The 27941-nt window shown below is 54.9% G+C and overlaps 3 protein-coding genes and 1 long non-coding RNA gene across 14 annotated transcripts in view; 1 reads left to right on the top strand and 3 right to left on the bottom strand.

The window, feature by feature from the left end:
• Positions 1 to 9205, bottom strand: part of ANKS1A (ankyrin repeat and sterile alpha motif domain containing 1A) — a 119888-nt gene extending 110683 nt beyond the window's left edge. For all 7 annotated transcript variants that reach the window (XM_065698615.1, XM_065698616.1, XM_065698618.1 and 4 more), the window contains exon 1: positions 8972 to 9205. In XM_065698615.1, the coding sequence (XP_065554687.1) occupies positions 8972 to 9180 (209 nt within the window). In that variant the 5' untranslated portion in view covers positions 9181 to 9205. The remainder of the gene's footprint in view (positions 1 to 8971) is intronic.
• A 1012-nt stretch (positions 9206 to 10217) lies between these two features.
• On the bottom strand, positions 10218 to 11692 carry LOC136023548 (uncharacterized). Of its 4 annotated transcripts, none has more exons than XR_010616633.1 (3): positions 11399 to 11692; positions 11023 to 11089; positions 10218 to 10825 (listed from the first exon to the last, which is right to left on the bottom strand). It is a non-coding gene; the product is annotated as an uncharacterized LOC136023548 (long non-coding RNA). The 4 variants fall into 4 exon arrangements; XR_010616635.1 differs by having other exon boundaries at positions 11023 to 11086; XR_010616634.1 differs by having other exon boundaries at positions 10218 to 11086.
• On the top strand, positions 11444 to 14611 carry TAF11 (TATA-box binding protein associated factor 11). The gene is made up of 5 exons (XM_065698064.1): positions 11444 to 11693; positions 11775 to 11914; positions 12424 to 12511; positions 12978 to 13074; positions 14126 to 14611. The coding sequence occupies exons 1-5, from the start codon at positions 11493 to 11495 to the stop codon at positions 14254 to 14256; spliced, it is 657 nt and encodes a 218-aa protein (XP_065554136.1). The 5' UTR covers positions 11444 to 11492; the 3' UTR covers positions 14257 to 14611.
• Positions 14612 to 19911: 5300 nt separating this feature from the next.
• PIM1 (Pim-1 proto-oncogene, serine/threonine kinase) lies at positions 19912 to 23698 on the bottom strand. 2 transcript variants are annotated; one of them, XM_065698063.1, is made up of 6 exons: positions 23478 to 23698; positions 23272 to 23378; positions 23147 to 23197; positions 22301 to 22667; positions 21581 to 21757; positions 19912 to 21477 (listed from the first exon to the last, which is right to left on the bottom strand). In XM_065698063.1, the coding sequence occupies exons 1-6, from the start codon at positions 23557 to 23559 to the stop codon at positions 21320 to 21322; spliced, it is 942 nt and encodes a 313-aa protein (XP_065554135.1). In that variant the 5' UTR covers positions 23560 to 23698; the 3' UTR covers positions 19912 to 21319. The 2 variants fall into 2 exon arrangements, with proteins under 2 accessions (XP_065554135.1, XP_065554134.1); XM_065698062.1 differs by having other exon boundaries at positions 23272 to 23698.
• Between the last annotated feature and the right edge of the window lie 4243 nt (positions 23699 to 27941).

Raw genomic sequence — 27941 nt, 5'->3', positions numbered from 1 at the left:
CCAGTATCTCATTGCTCAAACATCCCATATTTGTTTACATGCATAGCTGTGGTTTGGGTCCTGAAATTCCTACACAGAGCTCAATGGTAGGACAATAACTTGGGGTATATAGATTGAAAAGCCATCAGGGATTCTCACAAACATGCACTCAGTCCACTCCAGCGCCACAAGCGTCCACTCTGCCACCAAGGTAAACACAGAGACACCCCCTGCACCAAGTGCTGAAGGCAGCTGCTAATTTCAGCACCAACAAAGCCAGCCCTAAAGTCTTCAAGATGCAGATTTCAAGCCTGCACCCAGCATTTTAACCAAAGCATCAGTGCAGAGCTCAAACTGCCCCTGCAGGCACCCTGAACATAAACCACCTCCTCAGTCCTCAGGCTTCCTAGAGCTGTTTGGGATCCTTCAGCCAGCTCTGAAGCCAGTCTTGCTCAAAGCATGGAAAGTAAGTAAACTGCATGTCAGGGATGCAGTTCACTGTTCCTCCCATGATCGGGCAAAGCACAAATCTTGTGTGTCTTGTGAATACTAAGAGCTGCAAAATGATGCTCCTGGGAAGGAGTGTAACCTAGCAATCGGAAAAGCAGCTCAGGAGCGCTGCTTCCTCACCCTGCTCCTGCCCCCGAACACATGGGGATACTGCAGCTATTTAAATCCTGAATCCATCACCAGGCAGTGCCTGGCTTGGTTCTGACATCCTCAGCATAAGCTGACCTATCTAACATCCTGACCCACCTACCACTCCTAAAATCCCATCTTAGACCACAGTAACTCCCTCTTGCAGTGTTTCAAATATGAGCATATGGATATATCCCAAACCTGTTTGGCACTTCAAAACACTCTGCTGGGAAATTCTCAAAGGAAAGCAAGAATTAAGCTAATGTGTTCTCACCCTCCATCTGACACAAACACGTTGGTGTTCCCAAGAGAGCAAGTCCCAGGACACCGGAGGACCTGGCATGTGGGTAAAGACTGATGGGAAGTCAACAGCCAGAAGAATCCACCCCAGCCTGGACACCCTCCTATATTATAGTGCCAATATCAGACTAATCAGTCGCTGCCCACACAGTTAGGACACTTTTACTCAGCATTAGCAGAGATTTCTATCCAATGTGCTGTGCTCAAAGCATTTTGCTTGAAGGCTGTGACACCTCAACTGATTCACATCTGCTCCCAACTCCTCACCCACTGAATTCAGCTCCTCACACCCTCCATAGCACCACTGCCCCTCCTGTCCACTGCCAAGCAAACCAGCATGCACAGCATGGAAACCTCAGCCTGTGCAGTCTGTCTGGAAGGAAGCAGGACAAAACTCTCCCGAGGGAGTTTCCCAGAAAGGAAAACCACCTACACAACAATTTTCCTGTGCACTCCAAGCAAGCCCTGGGTGCTCCCTAAAAAAAAAAGTCCGTTCTAAAGAGGAAAATAGGTGAGCAAAGCAGGTCCCACAGCAAACTTATGGCAAGAAAACCCCAGTCCACCCCAGCCACATCCCCAGTCACAGAATTGTGCCCATCAACGCAAGCAAATAAAACGTTCCAAAGCTGAATTAGACAATCCCAAAGATCCAAAACACTTCAGAGTCCCAGCCAATAACTGCAGCCTTCCTGAAAGATTTAAAAAGTGCTTAGAAAACAATTCACAGAACAGAGCTGGTGCACACCTAACGCCCATGGCACTGATACTCTCACCAATCCCAGAGTTCAGAACCTAATTAAAGAGAGCTCTGTCCTGCTTCGCTGTTTGCAAGCAGGGTGTGGAATAGAAGACAGTTTAAAAGTGGGTGAGATTATTAATCACAGCCCCAAGAGCAGTGAAAGGCCTAGTGATTTTCAACACAGCCTGGTTTATGTGAAACCAGGAGCACCTCCTTTCTATGGGGGAAAAATAGTGTAAAGGTACAAGCAGAGTATTTCCCTGTCTTTAAGCTCAGACCTTGGAGCTGCTGTTCCCTATCTCAGCCACACACTGCACGGCTAGCTCTTAATCACACAATGTGATAACAACACACCTGAGAGTGGACAGACACACAAACAGCCTTTTCCTTACTATGTAAAGAGCAATTGCTCTCCTCCCCAGCTGGCTGCACCATCGGAGTGGGACCTCCCTTCCAAATGGGAACACAGGCAGCAGAAAGGTTGCAGCCAGACCTCAGATCACCAGAACATGTAGCACTAACACATCATTCCTTTAAATCATCCAGTCACACAAGAACTAGTGTGGAACCCCACTTCTTTTGAAAACAGAAATCATTTTCCTGTCTGCTAAGCATATTTAGAGCGTTTGAAGCTCCTTGAAGTGTTCACCCATTACACCATGTTTCCTAAACCAAACCAAATAGTCACCAGCAATAACTGCTGCAGATTGAGTAGAACGCTTGCTGTGGATTCTGTGAAGCAGCAACCAAATCCCTTCCCACAACAGATGTATACAAAAAAAGTCTGAATCCACAGCAGTTTCTCCTTGCTAACTTACAGAGTATGGTGTATACAAGCTGGGGCTCAGCGGCAGCCTCAGTTTCCCCTCTCGCCAACAAAGATCCAGTCTTCTCACATCAAGAGATGAACATAAAAAGCTTTTTCTGCAGATTTGGCTTTAACACAATTCATCCCTTACTGCTCCTGGCAAGACCTACTGAATGCAGCTTGATATTTCAGGCCACAGATTGGTTTGCTACTTCCTGCCTTTAACTTCAGTGAAGCAGTAAAAAAGAATAAATAAAAAGAAATACTAATTCTGCATCCTCTGTGCAGAAGTACCCCCAAAACCTTACTAAACCTCATGGATTCACAAAGCATTTCTAACAAGCATTAAGCTGCAGTTACATTAAGTTGTTTTTATCTCCAGATGCTCACTGATCTCCAAAAGCCACTTTTGCCCATACTCTATGAGAGATGTTCTGCAAATGGGGCAGGTCAGAGTATGCTCAAAGAGCAGGGATCTGCATCAGGCTCCTGCATCCGGCTTTCCACAGATTTCCAGGCCCTGAATGGATCAGATTCTGGATGACAGCATGAAGCCAAACCTCCCCCAAAGCCTGGCAAACCACCACCTCTTTGTAAGCCCCACCATCTGCTTTGGCAAAACCAGAAATTGGTCTCCCTCTCCTCTACTGCTTCTTGTCCTCCCCATGTCCTTCCCAATACCTCAACCTGCTGTTAGTGTTCTCTCATTCATATGAGCTTTATTCTCCTGCCTAATATTTGTAGCATTACACAGTGGCACATTCACCCCCAGGGAGAGCCTTTATCTTTCATTGTCCTTGCATTTCCTTTTCGTTTGGCTTATCACAACTTGCTTCCTGCTTACCTGCAGAATCTGGTGACTTCATGTGGAGTTTGTGCAGGTCTCACACCCACAGGACTCAGCTCAGTGATCTAAGCAGGAAGTATGAAAGCCTCAGACCTTGACAAAGTTCACATTGAAATTAAACTAAACATGGGGGACAGTTAAGTTTATGTGATAAAACAACACATTCCACAGACTTTATTGCTGGAGGCATCTTCTATGACTTCGAGGACTGGCATTTGCTGTCTTTGGAAAAGAAAAAAAGTACAAACTGTTTCATGTGCCAGCTCAGAGCAGTCCCTCAGTCAGCACAAACACCAGGTATAAGAAGGACATGGAGCTGTTGGAGCAAGTCCCCAGAGGAGGCCATGAGGATGACCAGGGGCTGAAGCACCTCTCACATGGAGGTAGGCTGAGAACATTGCGGCTGTTCAGCTGCTATGAGGTCTCCACGCAGCCTGGAGGAGAAGTTGCGTGGAGACCTCAGAGCAGCTTTCAGGGTCTGAAGGGGGCTACAAGGATGCTGCAGAGGGACTCTTCATCAGGGACTTAGTGACAGGACAAGGGGTGATGGGTTCAGACTGAAACAGGAGAAGCTGAGGCTGGATATAAGGCAGAAGCTGTTCCCTGTGAGGGGGCTGAGGCGCTGGCACAGGGTGCCCAGAGAAGCTGTGGCTGCCCCATCCCTGGCAGTGCTCAAGGCCAGGTTGGACACAGGGGCTTGGAGCAAGCTGCTCTATGGAAGGTGTCCCTGCCCATAGCGGGGGGTTTGAACTGGGAGAGCTTTGAGGTCCTTTCCATCCCAACCCATGCCATAATTCTACGCTAACAGTGGGTATGCAGCTTCCCACACCATGCCCACGGACACACATGTTTCTTCCAGGAAATGCCTTTGTATCTAATCCAAAACTGTATTTTTGAGACTTCTGAAATGCTGCAGACCTGCAGAGAAAAGGCTGGGATCTGCCCCTCAGAAGGAGAGATGCTCTTGTGAGAACAGGTAATCCAAACAGTGAGACTTTAAAAAGGAACTAAATACCATGCCAACACCAGGGACCCAAAATCAGATGGAGAAAGGAGCAGTGGAGTTCTGCTAGCCCAGCCAAGCATTCATGTCCCTGTTTTTGGAATGAGCTTTGGTGGGGAGGTCAACTTAGCAGCAACCTTATGAGGGGATACTATTAGATACAGGACCAGGAATGAAAATGACCATGCAGAAAGAGAAAGGCTGACAGAGGCTGTTTGAGGAAGGGAAAACACAAAGCATACGATGCTGAGGACAGGTTTCTCCATCACAACCAAGGGGTAAGAAACCCTTAAGTAGAAAAGTTCCCTTTTTCTGGCATTGGTAAAGTTTCCCATCCCCAAAATTCAAGCAACCTGCCTTTTTCCCATCAACTTTGGCCATCCTCTTGTCATGCAGGCCAATTGTGGTTTTGCAAAGCAATTACATGGGATTCAGAGATGCTTTTCAGAGGAGCCCAACTGAGAAACAGCGATCAGCTGTTCCAAAGGATACAAGTCCATTTTGGCCAGAAATTTGCAGCAGGACTCACTTCTGAGCAAGGAGAAAAGCAGCCATACCCCTTTTCTAAGTACCTGGAAGTCTCAGTGAGAAAGCTTTGTAACCTGAATTCTCTCAGATGCAGCTTTATCAGAAACACAAAAAAATGAAATCCCTGCTCCAGATACCTATTTTGTGATTTCTTAAGCCACCAGCACTGATGACATCTATTGTTCAAGCAGCTTTCCTGCACTGCAAAACCTTGACAAACGGCCTCCAAGTGAAGCACCTTGGCCTTCCCCTTCAACTCCCTCCATTAATGCTTCCACTTCATTGCACTGTGGCTTCCTCTGGGCACAGGTCCAGGCCATATTTACTAGTTTTAATTTAGAAAATGCATCTAATCATCATCAGCAAAATAAACCAAGATGCAAGAATAAGACACCTGAGAGAAAATCCTTCAACTTTAAAGTTTTTATGGACCTGTTGCACACCTTTGGATGCCATACTCCCAGGAAGGTGGGGTGGACACCAAGCAGAGTTTTTCCTATCACGTCCACCCTCCTCCCAAACACCAGGTCCCTTTAATTTGCCAATCTTTAACTTTCCATGAAGCGTCAGGCAGCAAATGTCACACTCCCTGTTTCCAAACCCTTGAGGTCATTTGTAAAGGGGGACAGAAAGGCAAAGTTAGCTATAATTAAATATCATGCTACTGTGGAAAACTTACTGCCACATCCTCCCTGCCCCCGGGACACAGGGAAACCACAGGCAAAGGTGCTCCAGAGGAACTGTGCACATTCAGAGAGGAGCAAAGCAGCCAGTAACCAGGCTTGGCATCAGGGGCAGGAGTTCACCTCGCACTTTGCAGAGGGAAAAAACACCACAGCAGAGACAGACTGACACACAGGCAGGAGACAAAGGCCCAAATTTATCCTCAGATACACTTAGGCCACTTTGAAACTCAGTCTGGCTTTCTTGGCAGCTCAACCCTCAAAATCCAGTGTTTTGCTGCTGTACTAAGGGGGCTACAAGGATGCTGGAGAGGAACCCTTCATCAGGGACTGTAGCGATAGGAAAAGGGGTGATGGGTTCAGACTGGAACAGGGGAAGTTCAGGTTGGATCTAAGGCAGAAGCTGTTCCCCGTGAGGGTGCTGAGGCACTGGCACAGGGTGCCCAGAGAAGCTGTGGCTGCCCCATCCCTGGCAGTGCTCAAGGCCAGGCTGGACACAGGGGCTTGGAGCAAGCTGCTCCAGTGGAAGGGGTCCCTGCCTGTGGCAGGGGTTGTACCTGGAGGAGCTTTAAGGTCCCTTCCAACACAAACCACTTCAGGATTCTGTGACACAAAGGAATTTTGTGCTGCAGTTTGCTGCTATGAGCTCAGAGCCACTGCACAGCCACACAGGACACCGAGCAGTCACTTAGATGAGCTCACACTACAGAAAACAGTTTTGAACCTGCCCAGCGTGTCCAAGCTGCCCTTCAAACAATCACCTCGCAGCTCCATTTAGCAGCTGCTTCTCACAAAAGCCTCATCACTATAAAACAAGCAGAAATCTTCCCAGGTGGAGTCAGCTAAGGCAAAGTAAAAGCCCAAGAAGCTGACAGAACACTGGAAGCAATCATAACACCTCTGAATCATTGAAAGTCCACTCTGGATATCTCACATGCAGCATTCATCACAGCACCCAAGCCTTGGAACAATCCCCAGCAACCTCCTACTTCCCAGTGCTGCAACCACAGCCCCTTGAGTTCTCCCACCACTACCAGTTTGCCAGAGGTGACCACAGACTATCCTTAGGGTCACTGCCTGGCATCTGGAACACCGAGATTGAGGAATACTGCAGCCACTACTCTACAAACAGGGTAGAGAGGCCACAACCCACGTGGGATTGCAATCCCATTTGGGATGAGCATCCGTACACATGCAAACTCTTATAAATCCAGGGAGGCTGCAGCAGATTTCACACAGCAAGTTAAGGATGCGCTGCAATGACTTCCAACATGCTGGGAACAGCAACACGCCTCCAAAATAAAAACCACTGTCATGAGCATGCAAAAAGACTGACATTACTCAGAAGCAGGGAAAAAAACCCACAGTTCAGGGACTGGGAAGTTTTGGGACATTTGGTGGCAGAAGGGTCTCACTGACAGACATTTTAGACAGTTAATGAACACAGAAGCAATGAATGACAGCAGTGAGGTTCACCATCCTTCAGACACAAAACCACATTTACACGTGGAAAACCATGTTAACTGCTCAGATCAAAGCCTGCCCCACTCCCCAGACCAGCTGGAATCACAAGCACTTCTCTTACCAGGGAAAAGGGGTCGCTGTGTCATCACCACGCATTGCCGGATAGTGCGGCGGAGCTGTTAGAACAAGAGGCTGGTAACACTCCTGGTGTGTATTTAACTCCACTGACCCTCTCCACTTTAATCTGAACACCCTGCAAGTACATCTACCTTCTAACGCAGACGAGCCTGAAGTGGTCAGAGCAATCTCTCACTCAAAATACCCAGGGCATTTAATGTATTAAAAGAGAATAAAGCTCGGCCTGAGATTACATTTTGGAGGAGCAACGTGTGCACTGGGGAAGAGCAAGCTCTTCGAGTCAGCAACAGCAGAGAACTGGTAAGGTTATGTGAAAGACAAAATGGATCAAATCTGGCCACAAATGAGCAAGTCATATCGCCCCAAACAGTCAGGTCCTACAGTGACAGTACCACTCAGCCCTGGACTCGGATCTCCTCCCCAGTATAAACCAGTTGCTCAGGGAAAAGGAACAGCAGCATTTCCAGCAGAGCAGCTGAAATGGCAAAAAGCTCCAAGTCAAGAAAGGCACCAGCAAGTAGTTTCACTGGGAGATGCTGGAAAAAAAAGGGGAAGGAGAAAAAACTAACAAAGGTCTCAGAGCTTCAAAACAGAGCAAATTACACAGCATGGTACTTGAAATGCTAAAGTAAACGACTGTACCCTCCATCTGCTAGCGCAGCCCCAGCACAGCACCCAGTGCAGCGTGCTGAGCCCCAAACCCTACCAGCCACCACCAAGAACCACAGCAGAGGAGCTCTGCAACACTGAGGAAGGACAAGAGCAGAGAGGATGCCTTGTCCAGCACCCAGCTGCACATCTGCTCCACTAAATCCACCCAGCAGCTCTCTTCACCATGGGAACATACACATGCCCTGGCTTCAGTCAGCAGCCTGACCCAGAGTCCTCCTCCATACACACCACATTTCCCAGCCACACCAGTCTGCAGCTACAGATGGTAACCAGCAGCATCCACAGCCCTGCAGCACTTTGATCCCCAAGGGACATGCCACACCTGAGCAGAACCCAGCCCTGGAAGTGCCCACTCCAAAGAGCCTCCTGTTTTCTCCCAGCCCACCAGTCACTGCTATGCCTCACCTCAGGGCATGTGAGCCTGACAGGCTCCACCACCAGCCCCCTCCAGCATAACCTCCTCACACTGCTGGTCCCACAGGCAGCACCAAAACCTCAGGGCTACCCCAGCCTGTCCTCACACTCCCTGTTCACTCCAGATCCATCACAGCCCACTGCAATATCTCATACCATCCCCCTAGCCCTCAGTTCCCATCCAACTCACCCCTTCTCTGACCCACGCTGGCCCAGGCGCCTCGCGGACTGATCTCCTCAGTCCCCCTATCCCTGCAGTGCTGCAGCCCACATCTGTGTCCCCTGGGGCTCCAGCCCTCACCGCTGAGCCCCAGAGACCTCCAACACCCCCTTGCCCCACAGCCTCTCACCCCTGGCCTCCATGCCAAAAGCTCACCCAAATTCCTACAGCTGCCTCCCTTCCCTACAACCTCTGCCCCAATCCCCTCAGCCCCACAACGCCTTATCCCACACACCCCAACTCGCATCTTCTAACCCTAAACCCCTACAGACCCCCAACCTCCTGCCTCCTCCAGCCCCTATAAACACCACCCCATAGCTCCACATTCCCAACCTGCTCCACAGTCCTACAACACCCCAAAAGCCCACACCCTCCTGCCTCACCCACAGCCCCCCAAGCCCTGTAGGGCCCCATATATCCCCCCCAGCTCATACGGCGTCCCCTTTACTCACAGGAGAGCAGCCCCCTCCTGATAACCCCCACCTCCACCTCAGCCCCACTCCCACCGCCCCCCCATTCCCTCAGGCCGCGCCTCACCTGAGGAGACTGGACAGTGGGTGCCCCACACCGCCGCTCCCGCTGCCTCCACCGCCGCCTCCCCCCCCGGAGCCGCCTCCACCTCCTCCTCCGCCTCCCCCCGCGGAGCCACCGAAGCCGGAGCTGAGGCGTTTCCCCGATAACAGCTTCTCCACGGCGGGCAGGTTCCCGGTACGAGCGGCCTCCAGCAGCTCCTGCTCCTTCCCCATGGCCCGGCCCGGCCGCCGCCGCCCGCCGCCGCCTCCCGCCGAGCCACGCCCCCCCCGTGCGCGGCCTTCCGGGGCGGAGCCAGCCGAGGGGCAGGGCTTCGCCTGGGAGGGGGCGTGGTCTCCCTCACGCCTGGCCCCCCTGGGCTGTTGTATGGAGGGGGACGTTTCTGCGCGTCGTGTTTTGGCTCGGTTTAGTTCGTTTTATTCCTTCAGCAAGGGAATACCATGATAGAGGGGTTCCAGCACGCGCTGCAGTGTGGAAGGAGCCGGGTTTGGCCAAAGCAGTGTGTGCTAACAGCACAGAGCCCCCACCCCGTGTGCCGGGCTGCACCCCCACAGCGTGAGCAGCAGCTCAGGGAGGGGATCCTGCCCCTCTGCTGTGCTCTGGGGAGACCCCCCCTGCAGCCCTGATCCAGCTCTGGGGCAGCAGCACAAGAGGGACGTGGAGCTGCTGGAGCGAGGGCAGAGGAGGCCATGGAGATGCTGCGAGGGCTGGAGCAGCTCTGCTCTGGAGCTAGGCTGAGAGAGCTGGGCTGGGGCAGCCTGGAGAAGAGAAGGCTCCTGAAGGGGAGACCTGAGAGCAGCTCCAGTGCCTGAAAGGGCTGCAGGAAACCTGGAGAGGGGCTTTAGACAAGGGCCTGTAGGGACAGGCCAAGGGGAATGGCTTTAACCTGCCAGAGGGGAGACTGAGATGAGCTCTTAGGCAGAAGCTCTTCCCTGTGAGGGTGCTGAGGCGCTGGCACAGGGTGCCCAGAGAAGCTGTGGCTGCCCCATCCCTGGCAGTGCTCAAGGCCAGGTTGGACACAGGGGCTTGGAGCAAGCTGCTCCAGTGGAAGGGGTCCCTGCCCGTGGCAGGGGTTGGAACTGGATGAGCTTTAGGGTCTCTTCCAACCCAAACCAGGCTGGGATTCTAGGATTTTCCATGTCCCAAATCTCTGACAGACTGGAGGAGCCAGGTGTAAACCACGTGCAGGCACCAGCTCAGGGGGTATATACAGAAGGTATGCATGTAAAGGAGGAACACATGTAAACGAGGGTGTGTATAAAAGAGGAATATCTTTGCCAGAGTTTTCCCTCCATGTGTTTATTGGGAGGATGAATAATCACGAGCAGTTTTGCAGCTGTTTTCCCACAGGGAAGTCTCTGGGGTGCGCGGCATTCTGCACTGCATGCCAAGGAAGCAAATAAGTTAGAAGCTGTTATCCACTGCGTAATGCTACAAGCCAGCATAAAAAATCATTTAGATACAGTCAGGTGGTTTGTTTGAACACAGTATTAACAGTATGAGCCCTCACAGATGGCTGCTCACCCCCTTGAAGGGGATGAGCATGGGTTGATGCCAGCACTTTTTTGGGGGAAGCCCTTTATAGTTTGGTTTGCGCTTGAGGAAGGTGAAGGGAGCTCGTCCTGATCCTGCACACAGGAATCACGGCCTTGGTGTCCAACACACCCACTGAGTGTTCATTTGAGCCTTCACATGCAGTGCTATCTTCATGCCCGGGGGCTCAGGACCATCAAATCGCAAGGACGAGGAGGATGATGCACAAAGGCTGGAAATTTCACCTGTTTAGCATCTTTTGCCAAAGGAATTCCAGGTCTTTGTGTGCTGGGATGAATCCTGCAGTCCTACGTTAACATTATCCCACTTTCCAGCAGAACAAAGACACAAAGCAGTGGAGTGAGATTCATGCCAAGGAGTGGCTCCCCCAGCCCGACCCACGATCCATGCTGCCAGAGGGGACCACGTGGAAAGGGACGGTGCGAAGTGACGGACTGTGCCAGCTTGCCCCAACCTCCGACAGCTTCCAAGACCCAAAACTAGCAGGAAACCCACAGCCATACCTCGAGGAGGTCCATGTCACTGCTCGCTCCCCTCTGGGCCCAGACTGGGGCTGTGGGTGGACACCTGCTGTAACGTTGCTCCTTGTCACAACCAGCTTTGACTACAGTTCAGTGCTAAGGACTTGCACGGCTGGAGGGGATCCCCCAGTCCTGGCCCCAGCCCCGCTGCGGCCCCAGCCCGGCTCCCAGAGCGCCCTCCCACACCACTGCTTGCCCCTGGCCACTCCTGTGCCCCAGCACTGGCCACCCCAGTGCCCCCAGTGCCCCCAGTGCCCCAGCTCTTGTCCTCCCAGCCCTCCCCACCCGTTCCCATTCCAGTCCCCCCCTTTCTCCAGCGCTTCCCACCCCAGTCCCCCCTTTCCTACCCCCGCCTCACCCGCAGCCACTGACGCGTTGCCCTGGCGACAGCCCCGCCCCGCCGCAGCAGCAGCCGTGCTGCGTCATCAGGAGGCGACGCCGCTCGGAGCGCGATGGCGGACCCTGGCGGCGCGGGCCGGGAGGAGCTCGGGGCCGGTGCCGCGCAGGAGCCGCCGCCGGCGGCCCCGTCCCCCTCGGACGATGGCCCGGCCATGGCCGCGGAGGAGCCGGCAGCAGCCGAGGTGGCAGGCGAGGGCGAAACGGGAGAGGCCGGTGGGGGCGTGGAGCCCAAGGGGGACGTGCCGGACGGAGAGGTGGGTCCATGCCGGGTACGCGGGGAGCGGGATCCGGACGGACTGCGGGGCCGCCGAGCCGACCGCTGCGTTCTCGCCCAGGTGAGGAGCGCAGAGAGGGAGGTGGTGGACGGGGAGGACCCCAGCCTGCAGCCGTCCGCGGCCAAGAAGGTGAAGCTGGAGCTGAAGGAGAGGAAGGAGAAGAAGCACAAGGTGGACGAGGACGAGATCCAGAAAATGCAGTGAGTGCAGGAGCGCGGCGGGGCTGGGGGACGTCGGTGCTCGGGGTTTGCTGCTGGGTGTGCGGTAATCATTGAATATAGAGAGGAGCTCTTCATCAAGGACTGTAGCGATAGGACAAGCAGCAACGGGATCAAACTGAAACGGGAAGTTCGGGTTGGATAAAAGGAATAAGTTTTTCCCCGGAATGTGTCCCTGCCCGTAACAGGGGGTTGGAACTGGACGAACTTTAGGGTCCCTTCAACACAAACCGGTCTGAGATTTTGTAATTCTGTGATTGAATCCGTGTGTGAGCCCGTGGTGAGCAATGGCTTCAGCTCCATCCCGGATCCCTCCTGAACGGGCCCAGCCCCTTTGTGTTACAAACCTAAGCACTGCCTTCCCCTTCCTGGCTCTGTGTTGCAGGAGGCTTGGGAGGGTCAAAGGGCTTTGCAGGACTGTTGCAGCAGCCTGAAGGGCTTCAGGCTTCTGTTGTAATTTTTGCTGTAAATAATCAATGCTCTCCATGCAGAATACTGGTCTCTTCCTTTTCTGAAGAACAGCTGAACCGTTATGAGATGTACCGGCGCTCTGCTTTCCCCAAAGCTGCCATTAAACGGGTATGACATCAGTAATGCTTCACCACAAACTGAGTCTGAGCAGGGCAAGCAGGCTGGGGTCTTATCTGGGCCTAGGTGTGCTCTCCTCCAGTTGCATCTCAGCCCCTGGGGCTCAGACTGTTGTCCTCAGCTCAGCTGATCTCATTATGTCCCAGCTCAGTGCCCTTGTATGGCTTGTGCAGTTAAATCAGAATTTACTTGAAAGTGATGCTGGTCTGGGGGCCCGCGAGGCAATGGGAAGAAGCAGTGCCTGGTTCAGGGTCAGCAGCTGAACAAGCAAAGCTAGAACCTTGACAGCCAGCATGTGCCCAGACCTGTAGATCTAATTCTAAAGATCGGTCACTGCTGTTCTGTGCTTTTCATGAGCTGTCAGCTGATACTTGCCAGGCTCAAACTGCTAAATATGGGCTAAAATGTTTCACCATTGCCATGTGTACCTCACCCAGCTGACTCTCCTCTTGTCCAGCTGATCCAGTCCATCACCGGCACCTCTGTCTCTCAGAATGTGGTTATCGCCATGTCCGGCATTTCCAAGGTCTTTGTTGGGGAGGTGGTGGAGGAAGGTAAGTGTTAGATGTTGAGGAGAAAGTGAAAAAGATGGGGTGAATGCATTGCATGCAGCAGAGCAGGACAGTGGAGTAAAGCTGAATGTTTTCTGATTGCTGCCCTATGGGGGGCCCTCTGACCATCCAAATGCTGTGGTTAAGAGCCAAGCTGAGAAGGGTGGTGTGTGGTGTTGCCATTATTCCCCTCTAAGCCTGTTGGTGTCACTGCTCACCCATCAGCAGAGGCTGGTGACCACTGAGCTCCTGGTTTATCCCTTCTGAGGAGAATTTAGTTCTTGCTCTGCCAGTCAGCCTGTGAGCAGGCTGCAACAGGGCAGTAAGGATCTTCTCTAGAGGGAAATTAGGTATTTAAGTCTCTTAAACCTGCAAGTATTGTCCGTTCATGGGATGAGCCAGGATCTTTCTGGGACGTGGGCTGGGAGGCTGACCAGCTGTGTCCCTGCTTGCTTGGGCTGGAGGAGGAAGAGGCACAGGCTTTGCTGCCAAGCAGTATGTATAGACTTGTCAGGCAGAATGTGGCGTGTGTGTGCTGGGGCCACCCTTACCAGGGTCTGCTGCTGTCTCTGAAGTTCTGTGTTGCCTGAGGTGGTTTCTATAAGCAGCTTTAGTGCTGTCCTTGGTTGTTTCCTGTGGTTAACTGCTTCATGTCCTTGGCAGGAGGTGTGAATGATACTTGAAATGATAGAAAAGAAACTGGTTTGTAAGTCCACTTCTGTCACTGCCATACACAACACCCCAAAACACACCATCCAGCCCAGGGGTGGCTTTAGAGCAGAAGGTTTAAATAGTGTTTGTGTGGCTCCAACCAGCATATGCCTTAGTAGCTAAGTGGTTTACTCTGGTCTGGTATTGATGCCCTTAGGACTGACTTTTCACTCAAAGAGAAGCCCAAAAAGCATTTCATTCTTGTGTGTTAAACTAACTGTGAGCTGTAAACCCCAAACAATAATGTTAACTGTTGCCTTTAAAATTAAAGCTAAAACAGTAGGAGATGGGCTAAGCTTAACTGTCTTGCTTATGGGAATTCTTCTTGTTTTTTGATGTGTAGCACTGGATGTGTGTGAGAAGTGGGGGGAGCTGCCACCTCTGCAGCCCAAACACATGCGGGAGGCGGTCAGGAGGCTGAAGGCACGAGGACAGATCCCCAATTCCAAATATAAAAAGATCATCTTCCACTGAAGTGTCCTAAGAGCAGCGAGAGAAGACAGAAATGGAAACAAGCTTCCTGTTGGGAACCTCACGAGAGTCACAGCAGAGCTATGGGATTGGAGCTCCCGCAGGAGCACTGTGGAGAGCCTTGAGGGACTGCAGGGAGGCTTCAGGCCATTGTTGCTGCAGTCTGGCATGGGATTGGAGCCACATCCCTGACCTGGAGCCTTGAGCACCTCTGCTTCAGCAGAGCAGGGGCAGGAACGTTCAAGGCCTTCAGTGTATTTTTACCCCCCAGGATCCTACTTTCTGCTGGCACAGATGTAGTGCTGTCCACATACAGCAGCATCTGGGTTTGTACATTAAACTTAGTACTGTGTTCTTAGTCTTGCTGGGAAGTGCCAGTTGGGGTTTGATTTGAAGCAGGGGGAGTGCAACATGATGATCAGTGTCAACCAACCCTGATGTGTTCAGGAGGCTTCACCTTGCTTCAAGCATGTGGTGTTCCAGTACTGCAAGCAGGGGAACCACACTGAGAGATGATGCTTCCAAAGGTTATGCTGGGGCAGTCCTCACTCAGCTCTTCCCAGAGCCAGTTTTATGGAGCTGTCTAGAAAAACAGTACAGAAGGAAGGTGAAGGGCAGGGAAAGGGGGATGGGAAAAGCATGAGCCTGGAAGGAAGCTAGGAAGTTTAATTTCTTTTCATGGTTCATAGAACCAATAAAGGCATGAGTGGAAATACACTGCAACAGAGTTCCAGTACTGCCTAAAACTCAAAGCCAACTCAGATTTGCTCATTACCCACCTGTATGTACACTAGTCCCCTGTGAGCCTGATACAGTCAAGGGACTTTTCACCATCCAGCTCATTACACAAAGGAATTCCTGAGGTCGTGGAGCAGCCGAGGGGATTGGGAATGGGGGGGAAGAGGGGGAAGATGCACCACCACACAGGCACCTCCACACTTCTCAACCACAAGGCTTTCCAGTGGCTCACACGTGCAGCTGATGGAGACATCAAGCTCCCAGTACCACGTTCTGGGGTGCTGTTAGGGATGGCTCGAGGAGATCCTTGCTTGCAGCAGAGACTGGCTGCTCCCTGCTGGAGGCAGCTGCCTCTGGGACCCCGACATTCCCTCCTCAGCCCCCTCCTCAGATAGAGCCCCTTGGCAAGGCAAGGCCAGCCCCATCTCACAAGCTCACTTGGAGCCACGCCAACCCATGCCTTGTTGCAGCCTTTGAAAACCCACAACCTGTCCCAACCCCATCCTCGCCTCATGAGGTGAGGTTCTCCAGCACACAGCTGGAACCCTTGGGAGCACCAGAATTCCATGATTCTGGTGGCATTGCCAGGTCTCACCAGTGTCCCTGCAGAGGGATGGATCCAGCCTTCCTGTATTGCTTTGGTGGGTAGTTCAGAGTCCTCTCAGTGGGAGACACACTAGTGGTCCCCACAGTAGTTGTGATGTGGTGCTCAGTACCCCACATGTTCGCACCATCCTTAATCCTACCCCGTGATAAAGGGATGGCTCCATCACATCAGGTAGTTTGGTTTTATGTAAAACCACATAAGAAAGTAAGATTTCTGTATTCCCCTGTACAATATGGAATATTAACACAAATACTACACACACAGAAGGAAGACCCAAATGGAAAACCAGGGGATCAGCAACAAGAAAAAAGGTCAAATCTCATCACTATTAACAACTGTACAACAAATTACATACATATATACATATACACACAGAGACATCATTCCCTTAGCCTATGGACCATCCCTAGAAAGGTTTGTTGAGTTCACCCCATCCATGACGTAGGGCTGCCTCTGTCCTGACAGTCTCCCTGGACAGGAAAGATGTATGGTGTGTGGCTTGGCTCCCAAGTGTCTGACACCACCAAAAAAGGACCTAACCCCCTAAAAGCTGAAATGAACAAAATGAAACTGCACCCCCAGCCCACGCCCCTCCCCCCATGTGTGTGTTCCCAAGGGGAAAAAAAAAAAAGACTCAAAACCCAAATCAAAATGAAAGAAAAGTCCAGGACAAGACGTGCATGGTTGTGTCTGAGGATCCTTGCTCAGTTCTGTGCTCAGCAGGACAAGTCTGGGATTCTCTGCTGCTTCTGGCCAGGAGCCGCCTGGAGCTGTCACTTGCCAGGCTCCTGGATGAGGCTGTGCAGGTGGATGTCGGCTGTCTCCTGGGGCAGGTGAAGGGCTTGCAGCCATGTGTGGTTGAAAATGTCTTCCAGGGATGGTCTGTCGGAAGCGCGCAGGGATAAACACCACCGGATGAGGTGCTGGCACTCTGGGGAGGGAACCGGGACCCGCCGTGAGCCGGGGGAGCACCGACCGTTACCGGCGAAAACCCCGCCACGGGTGGGGACCACCCGCCTGCCCCCCCCTCAGCCGGGAGGCGGCGCTGCCTCTGCATCCCCGCGGCCAACCCCGGCGGTGGGACCGCGGTTCCGCGTCCGAGCCCTTTCCTCGCTTTATCCCTTTTTCCTTAAGCCCCGCCGGTTGCCGGGGCTGCCCCCAAGCGCACACGGGTGCCCGTGCGCCAGCTCGGGTCCGCTGAGGTGGCAGCTGCAGTGTGAAATGGGGGTGGTTGTGTCGGTCATATAAAGCCCCAGGAACTCTCACTCGGTCTCAGTGATGTCTTTATCCTCTCCTACCAAAGGGCAGTGAACTCCCCATCAGGGAGTAACAAGGGGTGAAAAACTCTTCTCCTTTCCTCCAGCCTGTGTGTGCAGTCCCTGTGCCACAATGTGCTGGTGATGGGCACCATGGAGGGGAACCATGGGCAGCCATGCCGCGGCTGCAGGTCTTCAGGTCTCCCACCTCATCTGCCATGGCTCCTTCCCCATGGCAGAGGTCTGGGACACAGATCTGGTGACTCCTGGCCTTGTGAAGGCCTCGCTGCCCAGGAAAAGCAGAGCACAGGGATCAAACAAGGTCCTTTCCCAGCACCCAGAACTTGGCTGCACTCGGTCACACAGGCAGGACAAGATGGGACCTTAGCAGAACAATACTGTGCTCTGACCCCAGGAGATGGTACCTTGGCAGGACAAAATCGTGCTTTAGAGGGACAAGATGTCAACTGGGCAGGGAAAGATGGTAACCAGGCAGGACAAGATTGTGCCCGGGCAGGACTTTTCCAGCCCTGCCTCAGGAAAAGATATTAAATGAGGGAGAACAAGATGGCACCCAGGCAGGACAAGATGGAGCCTGGCCATGACAAGAGGGTGTACCTTAGAAGGACAAAATAGTACTTTAGCAGGACAAAACAAGAGGGTGCGCCTTAGAAGGACAAAATAGTACTTTAGAAGGCCAAAATAGCACTTTAGAAGGCCAAGATTGTGCCCTGGCTCCAGAAGACGGCAGGACAAAAGTGTAACTTGGCAAAACAAGATGGCGCCCAGGCAGGACAAGATGGTGCTCAGCAGTGGGATCTTGTCAGGGGACACAATGCCCCTCTTCCCTTCCTGCAGCACAAGCCCAGTGAGCACAAAATCACCATCAAGAGGCAGGCTCGAGCTGGTGTAAATGTCTTCCAGCGACAGTCTGTGGGACCCATTTGCCTCACAGCTTTGGCGGCGGGGTGAGATCTCTGTTCCTCTGCTCGTCGCTCAGATGCACGGGTGCTGTGTGTCACTCCAGGCTGGCTGAAGTGGCTGCTTCAGCGTGAAACAGGAGCTGTTGTTTCAGTTTTGGGGTTGCTTGACCCTCTCCTAACCAGAAGAAAAAGGTTGATTGAGGACACAAAACCACTGCCCTGGAGGAAGGGCACCAACAGCTTGGAAAAGGATCAAAGAAAGATCTGGTGGCTCTTGTCCTTGTGAGGGCCTCACTGCACAGGAAAAGCAGAGAAGAGGGGATCAAACAAGATCCTCTTTCAGCACCCAAAACTTGGCTTCACTTGGTCACCAGACAGGACAAGATGGCACCTGAGCAGGACAAGATGGCGCCTGAGCAGGACAAGATGGCGGCTGGGTAGGACAAGATAGTACCTTAGAAGGACAAAATGGTACCTTGGAAGAACAAGATTGGCCTCTGACCCCAGAAGATGGTACCTCAGCAGGACAAGATTGTATCTGGAAGGACAAGATGGTGCCCGGGCAGGACTAGATGGTGCTCAGCAGCGGGGTCATGTCAGGGGACACGGTGCCCCTCTTCCCTTCCTGCAGCACAAGCCCAGTGGGGACAAAACGAGCAGCAAAGGCACAGACCAAGTGCCTGTGAGCACCCAGCCCCGCGCTGGGCCTGCTCGGCTCTTCTGCGGCGAGGTTTCTAAGAAACACCCCAGCCGTTGGCGAGCGCTGACGGGAGGGGTTGGGCCGCGCTCAGCCTGCAGCCACGCTGGCTGCGATAGTGCTTTGGGGGTGCTAGGGGAGATGGCGGCCACCCGAGGGGCCCGGGCCCCTCACAGCCACAGCAGCCTGGAGGGGAGGTTTGCTGCTGCCTGAGAGCAGCTTCCCGGAGGGCCTGGGGCAGAAGTGAGGGAGGAGGTTCAAGCCAAGCCACATTTTAAAATAGGCCTAAACTCTGAAGGTGTTTGGAGCCGCGCTTCCTGCTCCTCACAGCCCCAAAGAGGAGACGAACGATGCAGCTGAGTTAAAGAAGAGAAAGAAGAAACCCAGAGTGAAGATTTCTGTGGAAGGCAGGGGCTCAGCAGTGACCCACGCACCAGTCACCACACCAGGCTGGCGCTTGCCTCCGGGGCTCCCTGTTCCCCCGATAGCAGCCCCATGCCTCGGAGAGTGGTGCCGGCCAGCCCCGGGTGAGCTGGGAAAGGGATCGCTCCCTGGGCTTTAAGCAAGAGTCCTGGGGCAAGCCAAGGGAAGGAGGGTCCTGTTGTGCTCGAGCTGTACGGAGACCATAGGTTGGAAAGCAACGCGCAGAAAGGGAAACGTGCCCCTTCTTTGAGCAGACACGCAGCACTGTGCACACAGCAGCAAGTGACCATGAGGACAAGCAGGAGCAGTGCTTCAACTTCAGCACAAAAAATAATAAAATGATAAAATCCCAAGAAAGAACAATAAATAAACAAAGGACCCAAACCCAGCAGCCCTGACACCAAAGCACCGCAGAGCTGGAAGTGGGGTTTGGCAGTTTGGAGAGTAAAAGCTCGAGCAAAGCGTTAACCACTGCTGACTGACTTCTCGTAATCCCAAAATCAACTTCCTCTGGCTCCACGCTCACCGCAGCCGAGCTGGAGGTGGGGACAGCCCGTGGCGGCTTCCTTCACCCACCAGCCCCCAGCGTGCAGCACCCGCTCTGCTCCGCGCCGGCAGAGCCGGAGCAACAGGATCTGCCTTACCAAAGCTGATTTTGGCCGACAACATCCGGCGTCTCATCGGGGTGCTTTGATGTTTGTTTACTTGCCAAACCCAGCACATGCTCCGCACCAGCCTGCGGACGGATGGAAACAAAAAGGGCTCCAGCACCTGGATCTCTCCCAAGAGACCTGTCAGGAGCAGTGAATGCTGGAAACATCCCGCGGAGGGATGGATCCAGCCTTCCCCCTGGTGCTTTCAGCTGCGGGTCCTGGTTAACACGGCCCAGCAGTCTTTGAGTCAGTCCCTGTGAGACACACACTGGTGGTCCCTGCAGTAGCCACAATGTGGTGCCCAGCACCCTGCACGCTCACAACGTCCTTCATCCCGCCCTGTGATAAACGGATGGCTCCATCACATCAAGTGGTTCATTTTTATTTAAAACCGCATAAAAAAAATAAGATTTCTGAGTTCCCCTGTACAATATGAACTATTAACACAAATCCCACCGGCTCAGCACTCGGCTACACATCAATACTTGACACACAGACAGCCTGGGCCAGCACCCCCAGCCCAGCCCCAAACAAGACACCCCTGGAGACAACCAAACCTCATCTGCAGACTGAGAACCTGCCCGTGGCAGGGAAACAGCAGCGACCACAACCATGGGCACAGGGAGCTGGGAGCGGGAGCAGGAGCCGCTCCGCACCTCCGCCAGGCTGCTGGCAGGAACACGAGGGACCTGGGGGCAGACACAGGACACACACGGAGGGAAGACCCAAATGGAAAACCAGGGGATCAGCGGCTGCAGGAGCAAGGCGCGGGTTGGAAACCCATGGGAATTATAAATAAATAAATAACTGCCCACCGGCTAGAACTCTTAAAAAAAAAAGCAAAACAAAAGAACAAATTCATGAAAATAAGTTAAAAACCAAAACTGGAGCAACAAGAAAAAAGGTCAAATCTTATCACTATTAACAACTGTACAAGAGCCTTTGCTCCTCTCTAACTTTGTCCATATTTACAGCTCTGTTGGTTTGCATTGTTTGTGCATTCATGAGGGCACAGAGAAGCAAGGAACCCCAGACAAATCCACGTGAGATGGAGGCACAGGAGGCATCGCCCGGCTGGGCTCCCGCGTGTCCTCTGACCTTCTTGGGCAGGAGCTGTATATGCAGGCGAGTCTCGGAAAAGCACCAGAGTAGGAAAATTCAAGTATTTCCTCCAGCACAGCCCAGATGGTAACTGAAGGCACTCGAGCAGGGGGACAGAGGAGAAGAGGCACCACCCTGGACCTGCCCCCCGCCATCAGTTCTTCCCTGTTGAAGCTCTTCTCACAAGAAGGTCCCTGTTCCTCTTGTGTTCCTGAATTCAGCAGGTCAGGAGACACTGGGGAGCCTCCAAACCCAGAAACAAAACAGAAACAAAGAAAACGAAACACAAAACCTACACCCAACCCCCCAGACCCAGCTCCCTGATAAAACCCACCCCCAAAAAAGGCCAAATCGGCCAAGATCCCAAACCTCCCTAAAAAAACAGCCAACCCCAAAACGCTACCCCAGTCCCCCTGAAGCCCAAACCGGACAAAGCCAAACCCCGATCTCCCCCAGAAAACAAACCAGAACAAACCAAAACAAAGCAAACTGAACAGAACAACACAAAGTCCAGGGCAGCCGGGCTGGATGGCGGCCACTGGTGCTTGGAAGACGAGGTCCAGGACAAGCTGTGCGAGGTGCCATCTGAGGATCCTTGCTCAGTTCTGTGCTCAGCAGGACAAGTCTGGGATTCTCTGCTGCTTCTGGCCAGGAGCCGCCTGGAGCTGTCACTTGCCAGGCTCCTGGATGAGGCTGTGCAGGTGGATGTCGGCTGTCTCCTGGGGCAGGTGAAGGGCTTGCAGCCATGTGTGGTTGAAAATGTCTTCCAGGGATGGTCTGTCGGAAGCGCGCAGGGATAAACACCACCGGATGAGGTGCTGGCACTCTGGGGAGAGAACCGGGACCCGCCGTGAGTCGCAGGAGGCTCGTGCGGCTGGAGCCTCCTCCCGAACCCCGTTCTCCCCTGTGCCACAAGGCCGGGTACCCACCAACAGAGACCCGGCGCCGGAAGAAGAGCTCCCCGCCAATGATGTCCTCATCACGCTCGAAGGGGACGTCCCCGCAGACCATGTCATAAAGCAGCACGCCCAGTGACCAGATGGCCGCTGGCCGGCCGTGGTAGCGGTGGTAGCGGACCCACTCCGGCGGGCTGTACACACGTGTTCCTATGGGATACAGGCACAGCTCAGCAGGCGGCTGCATCCCTGGGATCGCAGAGGCTGCACCAGCGGCCCCGCGGGGACACTCACACTGTGTCACCCGTTGCCCGTCATCAGCACGTGACTCTTGTTGACAAACTTTGGGTTGTAAGGAAAGGCCGCCGGTGCCGGAAGGTGGCAGCACGGAACCGGGGGAGCACCGACCGTTACAGGCGAAAAACCCGCCACGGGTGGGGAAAACCCGCCTGCCCCCACCTCAGCCACTGAGAAATCATCACAAGCAGCCACGGCAGACGAAGGGAGCGGAGCAGCCCCAGCGCTTCCATGCCTGCAAACCCAACCGGCCCTAGCGCGGGTTTGGCAACCCCCAGCCAGGGGCAGGGCGGGTGGCAGAGGCTGTCGGCTCCCGTTTCACAACATCCGCCCCGCGCCAAAAAGCAACTTGGCAGCTGCTGGAGAATGAACTCCCCCTCCAGCAAAGCAGGGAAGTGCTGGTGCCCAGCCGGGCACTGCCCGGGACCGGGAGCATCCCCCCAGCTCCGGGCTCACCGTCAAATTCGGTGTAGGCCGTGTCCTTGAGGAAGGTGCTGGAGCCAAAGTCGATGAGCTTGAGCTCTCCGGTAGACAGGTTGATGATGATGTTCTCATCCTTGATGTCTCGGTGTACGACGCCGCAGCTGTGGCAGTGTCGCACAGCCTCCAGCACCTGGAGGAACAGCCCCCGCGCCAGGTCCTCAGGCAGGAACCTCCGCTCTGTGATGAAGTCAAACAGATCCTGCGACGGCTCCGGACGCTCCAGCACCAGCACGAAGCTGTCAGGCAGCTCAAACCAGTCCAGGAGGTGGATGATGGCGCTGCAGCCAGAGCCCACCTTCTTCAGCATGGCTATCTCCATCGGTACTCGAGTGCCGTTGGGCTGCAGGGGGACCACGATGCCACCAGCTGGGCTGATGCTGCACCAGGGGTCTGGTGCCCCCTGCCCAGGGGTTGCTGCTGTTTTGGCCTGCCCGGCCCCACTGGTACCGCGCGTCCCCCAACCTGGGGAAAGCTCCACTCTCCCCCTGCCTGGCCCCTACTGTGCTTGGGCTTTTCCCGGTCCAAGGGATACTCCAGTACTCTCCTGCCCAGCCCCACCAGTAACAGGCATCCCCCAACCTGGGGAAAGCTCGGCTGCCCACCAACATAGCCCCAACGGTGCTTGGGCACCCCCCAATCCAGGGGATGCTCCGGTGCCCTCCTGCCTGGCCACAACAGTACCGTGTTCCCCTGCCCCGAGGATGCTCCGGTGCCGCCCTGCTCGGCCCCATCGGTACCGGGCATCCCCCACCCGGCTGCTCCGCCTTCCCCGGTGACTCCCGGTTTCCCCTCCCGCTGTCTCGGGGGTCCCGCACTCACCAGCTCGCCCCACGAGGAGATGCGGTCCCGAGCCACGTGTTTGATCGCCACCTGCAAGCCAAGGGCAGCGTTGGGCTGAGCTGGCCCCCGCCGCACCGCCTCCCACCGCCGGCCCCGCCACTTACCGGGGCGCTGTCGGACAGGCGGACCCCCGAGTACACGGACCCGAAGCCGCCGCTCCCCAGCAGCGGTCCCACGCGGTAAAGCTGCTCCAGCGGCTCCTTCTCCTTCCCTGCGCGCCAGACGCGGCCGTTACCGCTGCAGCCGGGGCTCCAACCGGCCCCTACCCGCCGCCCCGGGCCGAGCGGAGCCGGGCCGTTACCGCCCTTACCCGCTTGCAGCTTCGCGGCGTGCAGCTCCCCGCCGGTCCCGGAGCGCAGATGGGCCAACGAGCTGATTTTCGAGAGCAGCATCCCGGTCCCCTCGCCCGACCGGGGCCGGTCCCGGCACCTCCGCAGCCGCACCGGGCTCCGGTGGCTCGGAGCCGGCAGTCGCGGTGCCGAGCGGCCGGGGCCGGGCGGGGCAGCCCCGGGGCGGAGGCGGCCGCGGCGGCTGCGGGGCGGGGAGGGAGCGGCCGCGGCCCGGCTGCTCCGCGCGGCGCCGGGCCCCGTGTGTGGCAGCGGCCCCCGGCCGGCCCCGGGCGTAGCGGGGGCTGGGGGCGGGCCGGGGAGCGCCAGGGGGCGGTGCTGCCGCGCCACAGCCAGCGGCGGGGCCCGCCCCGCGCCGCCACTGCCCGTAGCGTGAGGGCCGGGCAGCGCGGCCGTCCCGGGGAGGCGGGGGGAGCCCCGGGGCTGGGGGCGCCGAGGGGCTCCGGGCTGCGGGAGGCCCCGGCTGCGGGCCGCGTCCCCTCTCCCACCGGCATCACCCCTGGCCGAGCCCTCCTTGTGGAGCTCCTTCCTCGCGTTATCCCGTTCCCTGCCGCCTCGCCGCTCGCCGGCAGTGCCCGGCGTTTCCCGGCCCCCATCCCGCCCGCTCCCCCCGCGCCGCCGTTACTTCATCGCGGGCAAACGAGTGTCTAAACTTTTCCCTTTTCTAGTAAAAGTGGCGATGCCAGCTGGGACTCTTGTCTATCAGCGCAGTGTTCCCTGTTTTCCCCCGCAGAAGTCGCTGGCTGAGATGCTTTCCCGAGTTCCAGAGATAAGATAAATAATTTACTGGATGGAGATCTCTGATTACTCACTCTATTAGCATTTAGAGCAAAGAGCTCCAGCCACCGGGAGCTGAATTATTCCAGACGAAGCCCATCTGGACTCTCTCGCCCGAATGAGACCAAGGAGTTCCCAGCATCCCACACATACTTGTGGGATGAATTGCTTGAAATCGAATGGGATTTACTGGAAACGGTGGTGAGCTCCTGTCTCCTTTAGTATTTCTTGAAAGAAAAATAAATAAAGAATAAAACACAACCAAAAAGCAACCCCCAAAGTGGTGCCTGGAGCTGCGGCTCAGCTCTCACGCCAGCCAGGAAGCGCTCGCCACCGATGTTGCCTCCTTTAGATTTACCAGGAACGCAGCACATCCTCTTTCAGGAGCTGAGACAACTAAAAACCTAAAACCTGAAAAACCTACACTGGTTTTTCACTCAGAAGGTAGCGTTCGATTTGGGGGAAAAGTTTGAAAAATCTGGCCCTGCAGCCTTCATCCTTTATCTTTTTTTTTTTTTTTTTTCCCCTATTTATTTTTATGTATGTTATTGTTGTTATTTGGGGTGATGCAAGTTGAGGGCGGAGGAGAGGGGTGGGCAGGGCCTTTCTCCTGCCTTATTCCCACCCAACACCTGGGCATATTTGGGACAACTGGTTCTGCCAGTCAGTGCTCACCCATGGGACAGGGTGACTTAGCATCTGGCCCCAAAGCCATTATCAAATTCTTTGCCTGGATGATGAAAGGTACGGATGGGGCTGCCCTGGAAACCCAGCTCTTTATTGACAAACAAAGCTCACTTGGAGCTGCTGGGCCTTCCTGGGGGCTGCCTTCCCCTGACCTCCTTGGGAGGTGTAGCCTTGTCCTCACTCTGCCCCAACCTGCTCATTAACGTGGATAGGAGCAATGTGTCTTGCAACCTGGATGAGCTGGGGCCAGATCATCCTTGTGCGTAAACCTGCTCATTGCCTCGGGGGGGCTGAGTCAGCAGGACTCTTCCTGCCCATGCCCAGGGGTTGCATCCCTCCTAGGTTAGGGAAACCCCCATCTTGGAGGTGATGGGGAGACATTTCTCCATGCCCTGGCCATGCAGAGATGGGATGTGGCTGCATTTCCCACCCAAATCCATCTCTCTCCAGAATAACCCATCCCTGTTCCCCAGATGACCCCAATCCAGGGCTAGAAGCCACCTTTTTCCCCCAGGCCCATCCCACATACTCACCTTTCCCCTCCCAGCCCGGGTGAGGCCATTGGGATGTGTCAGACATTCAAACTAACATGAAACAAACCCCATCCTGCTGGCTACCAGCTTTGCCCTTGTCCATAGCGATCATCTCTTCTCCCAGCCCTCTTTCTCCAGGATGAAAGCCAACAAAGATGGGTGCAGGAGAGCAGCCTGTGCCTTTTAGCACTTGCATGGACACATGGATGTCCGAGCAGAACAACAGGTCTTTCAGCATCCGTGATCCAGGCTGTCTCTTCCCACCCTTGGGTCAAACTCAAGGCCTGACCCCCAGGGAGCAGTTTGCAGCTCAGAGGGGACGGCATAAGTCTTGCAGGGAGTTAAAACCCAAGTGCAGGACCATGCCTGGGAAGAAGCAGGACCCCGGAGTGGCACATGGAGCTGGTGGCAGGTCTGCAGGAAAGGAACTTCCAGCAGACATCAAAAGATCAGTTCTCAGCCCTGCAAACAATCCCAGCAGCTTTGGGGCTCTTCAGTGGCATTCCAGTCTAACCGGGGCTGCCTTGCATGATAATCAGGCTTAATTACTGCTTTATCGCTTGATTGCTGTGCTGGGCCCTTGGAGCTGCTGTGTTGCTTTCCCAGTTTACTTTCTGTACTTCCTCCCCCTCGCCTTCCCCACCAGCACAATTAGCAAAGAGGTGAAAATGGGGAGGGCCAGAGTATCACACCCAGGGGGTGGAGAGGGAAGATTTGCTGCCCAGGAGTTCCTGGAGTGGAGTGGTGGCAAAGTCACAGTCGTGGAGAGTTAAAACTGAGCTTTCCACCCATGTCCTGCAAAGAAAACAGGAAGGTCAATGCCAAGCCAAGAGCACAGCCCTACATCAAGCCACACAAGCACCCCCCTCCAGATGGGACAGCATCCCTGGAGGAGGGAAGGGAGGACCGTGGGGCTATTAAAGCCGTGACACAGAAAGGCTGTGGTTTTCCAAGCACGAGCTTTGAGTCACTGCATGACCTTGGCTGGGTCTGCTTGTGGCTCGCTGGGCTCGGGTGCCCGTAGAACCGGCTGGGCCAGGGCGTGAGGCATGAAGCGGCCGCACGAACCTGCTGGTGCTCAGGGAAAGCGTGAAACTTCCTCAGCAAAGATGCTCCCACCTACGTGTGGTGAGCAATCCCCGGCCACACCAGCAAGGAAGCGGGCGCTGCCCTCGGCCAGGCCCTGGGTGCTGCGGTTGGGACACCCCAATGTGCCGTCGCCCACTTGAAGTCACCTCTGTGGCGGTGACAAGGTGCCCTCGTGTCCCACTGGTGCCTTTGGAAGTGCAATAAGATGGGTGTTCATCCCGCAGCATCATTGTGGGTGATGGGCATCAACCTGCAGCATGCAGCCAATCCTGGGGTGCTCCAGAGGTGCTGGCTCTCCCCCCAGCCATGGATTGGGATCATGGATGCTGGGAGCCAGCGCAGCTGCAGCGTGCTGCTTCCCCTCCCAATCATCTGGGTCCTTGTGGTCACCCCCAATCCATCTGAGCCCCCAGAGCAGCAGTGACAGTTTGGGAACCCCATATCCTATCCTGGGGCTGAAGTCACCTAAGGACTGGGAGGGTCCTCACTGATGTGCTGGAGCACTTCATAAAGCCCCTAAACCATCACCCAGTCCTGGCCTTTGGGTGCCAATCCCTGCTGGTTTAGGAAGGTGATGGGACCTGCGAGCGGGGCAGGAGGTACAGGGACCCATCCTGCTCCCTGGGGCGAGCAGACCTGGGGATTTCTTCTTCTGAATTTCAATTTCTTTTTGTATGCCAGCTTTTTAGCGCGGGCTTTTGGGGCGAGGTGTGCGGGGAGGCGGCAGCATGGCTAATGTGCTTTGTGAATGGAGCCGCACGGGGGGCGGCCGAGGGGATGGGGAGGTGGAGGGAGCCACATATTTGGGATTCCTTCATCTGGGTGGGCTCCTTCTCCCCAGACTCTCAGGATGTGGGAAATGGAAGATGAAAGGAGCTGCATTTCCAGCCTCTCGGGTTACAATGTCTAAAGCAGAAAAGGGTGGTTGGGGAAAAAAAAAAAAGGGGGGGGGGGAATTGGGATGCTACAGGGAAACCTGGGTTGGGAAATGGCCCGGGTAGGTTGGGGCAGGGAAGGGGGCGGCTGGGGCTGAGCCGCTCGTGTTTCACATCACGTCAGGGCTGAGGAATTTCCTCTGCTCTGGGGGTGCCTCGCAGAGAAAAAGGGGGAGGCTTTTAGGTTAGCCGGGGATGAATAACAGCCAAGAGGCGAGGGATTAAAGTGTTACCCAGGGGCTGCTGTTTACAAGCAAACCCTCTTTGCAGAGCAAAAGCGGAAAGAGGGATGCATGGGGGTGAAGGTGGGGACCCCACCATGTGTCACCTACATCCCTTCCCCATGAGCACAGAGGCGATTGCTCCTTGCTCCCGTGAGCATCCCCTCCGCAGCGAGGTCCCAGCA

Source organism: Lathamus discolor, chromosome 19 (genome assembly GCF_037157495.1).
Source record: "Lathamus discolor isolate bLatDis1 chromosome 19, bLatDis1.hap1, whole genome shotgun sequence".
Lineage (NCBI taxonomy): Eukaryota > Metazoa > Chordata > Aves > Psittaciformes > Psittacidae > Lathamus > Lathamus discolor.
Note: the sequence above shows the minus strand (reverse complement) of the source record. Positions and strands in the feature narration are given on the sequence as shown.

Coding starts and splice junctions, on each gene's coding strand:
- TAF11 (XM_065698064.1), top strand. CDS start 11,493: ATGGCGGACCCTGGCGGCGCGGGCCGGGAGGAGCTCGGGGCCGGTGCC. Junction 11,915..12,423: donor GACGAGATCCAGAAAATGCA/GTGAGTGCAGGA, acceptor CTCTCCATGCAG/AATACTGGTCTCTTCCTTTT. Junction 13,075..14,125: donor TGGGGAGGTGGTGGAGGAAG/GTAAGTGTTAGA, acceptor TTTGATGTGTAG/CACTGGATGTGTGTGAGAAG.
- PIM1 (XM_065698062.1), bottom strand. CDS start 23,559: ATGCTGCTCTCGAAAATCAGCTCGTTGGCCCATCTGCGCTCCGGGACC. Junction 22,668..23,146: donor TCTCCTCGTGGGGCGAGCTG/GTGAGTGCGGGA, acceptor GTCCCCCTGCAG/CCCAACGGCACTCGAGTACC. Junction 21,758..22,300: donor GGCCTACACCGAATTTGACG/GTGAGCCCGGAG, acceptor TGTATCCCATAG/GAACACGTGTGTACAGCCCG.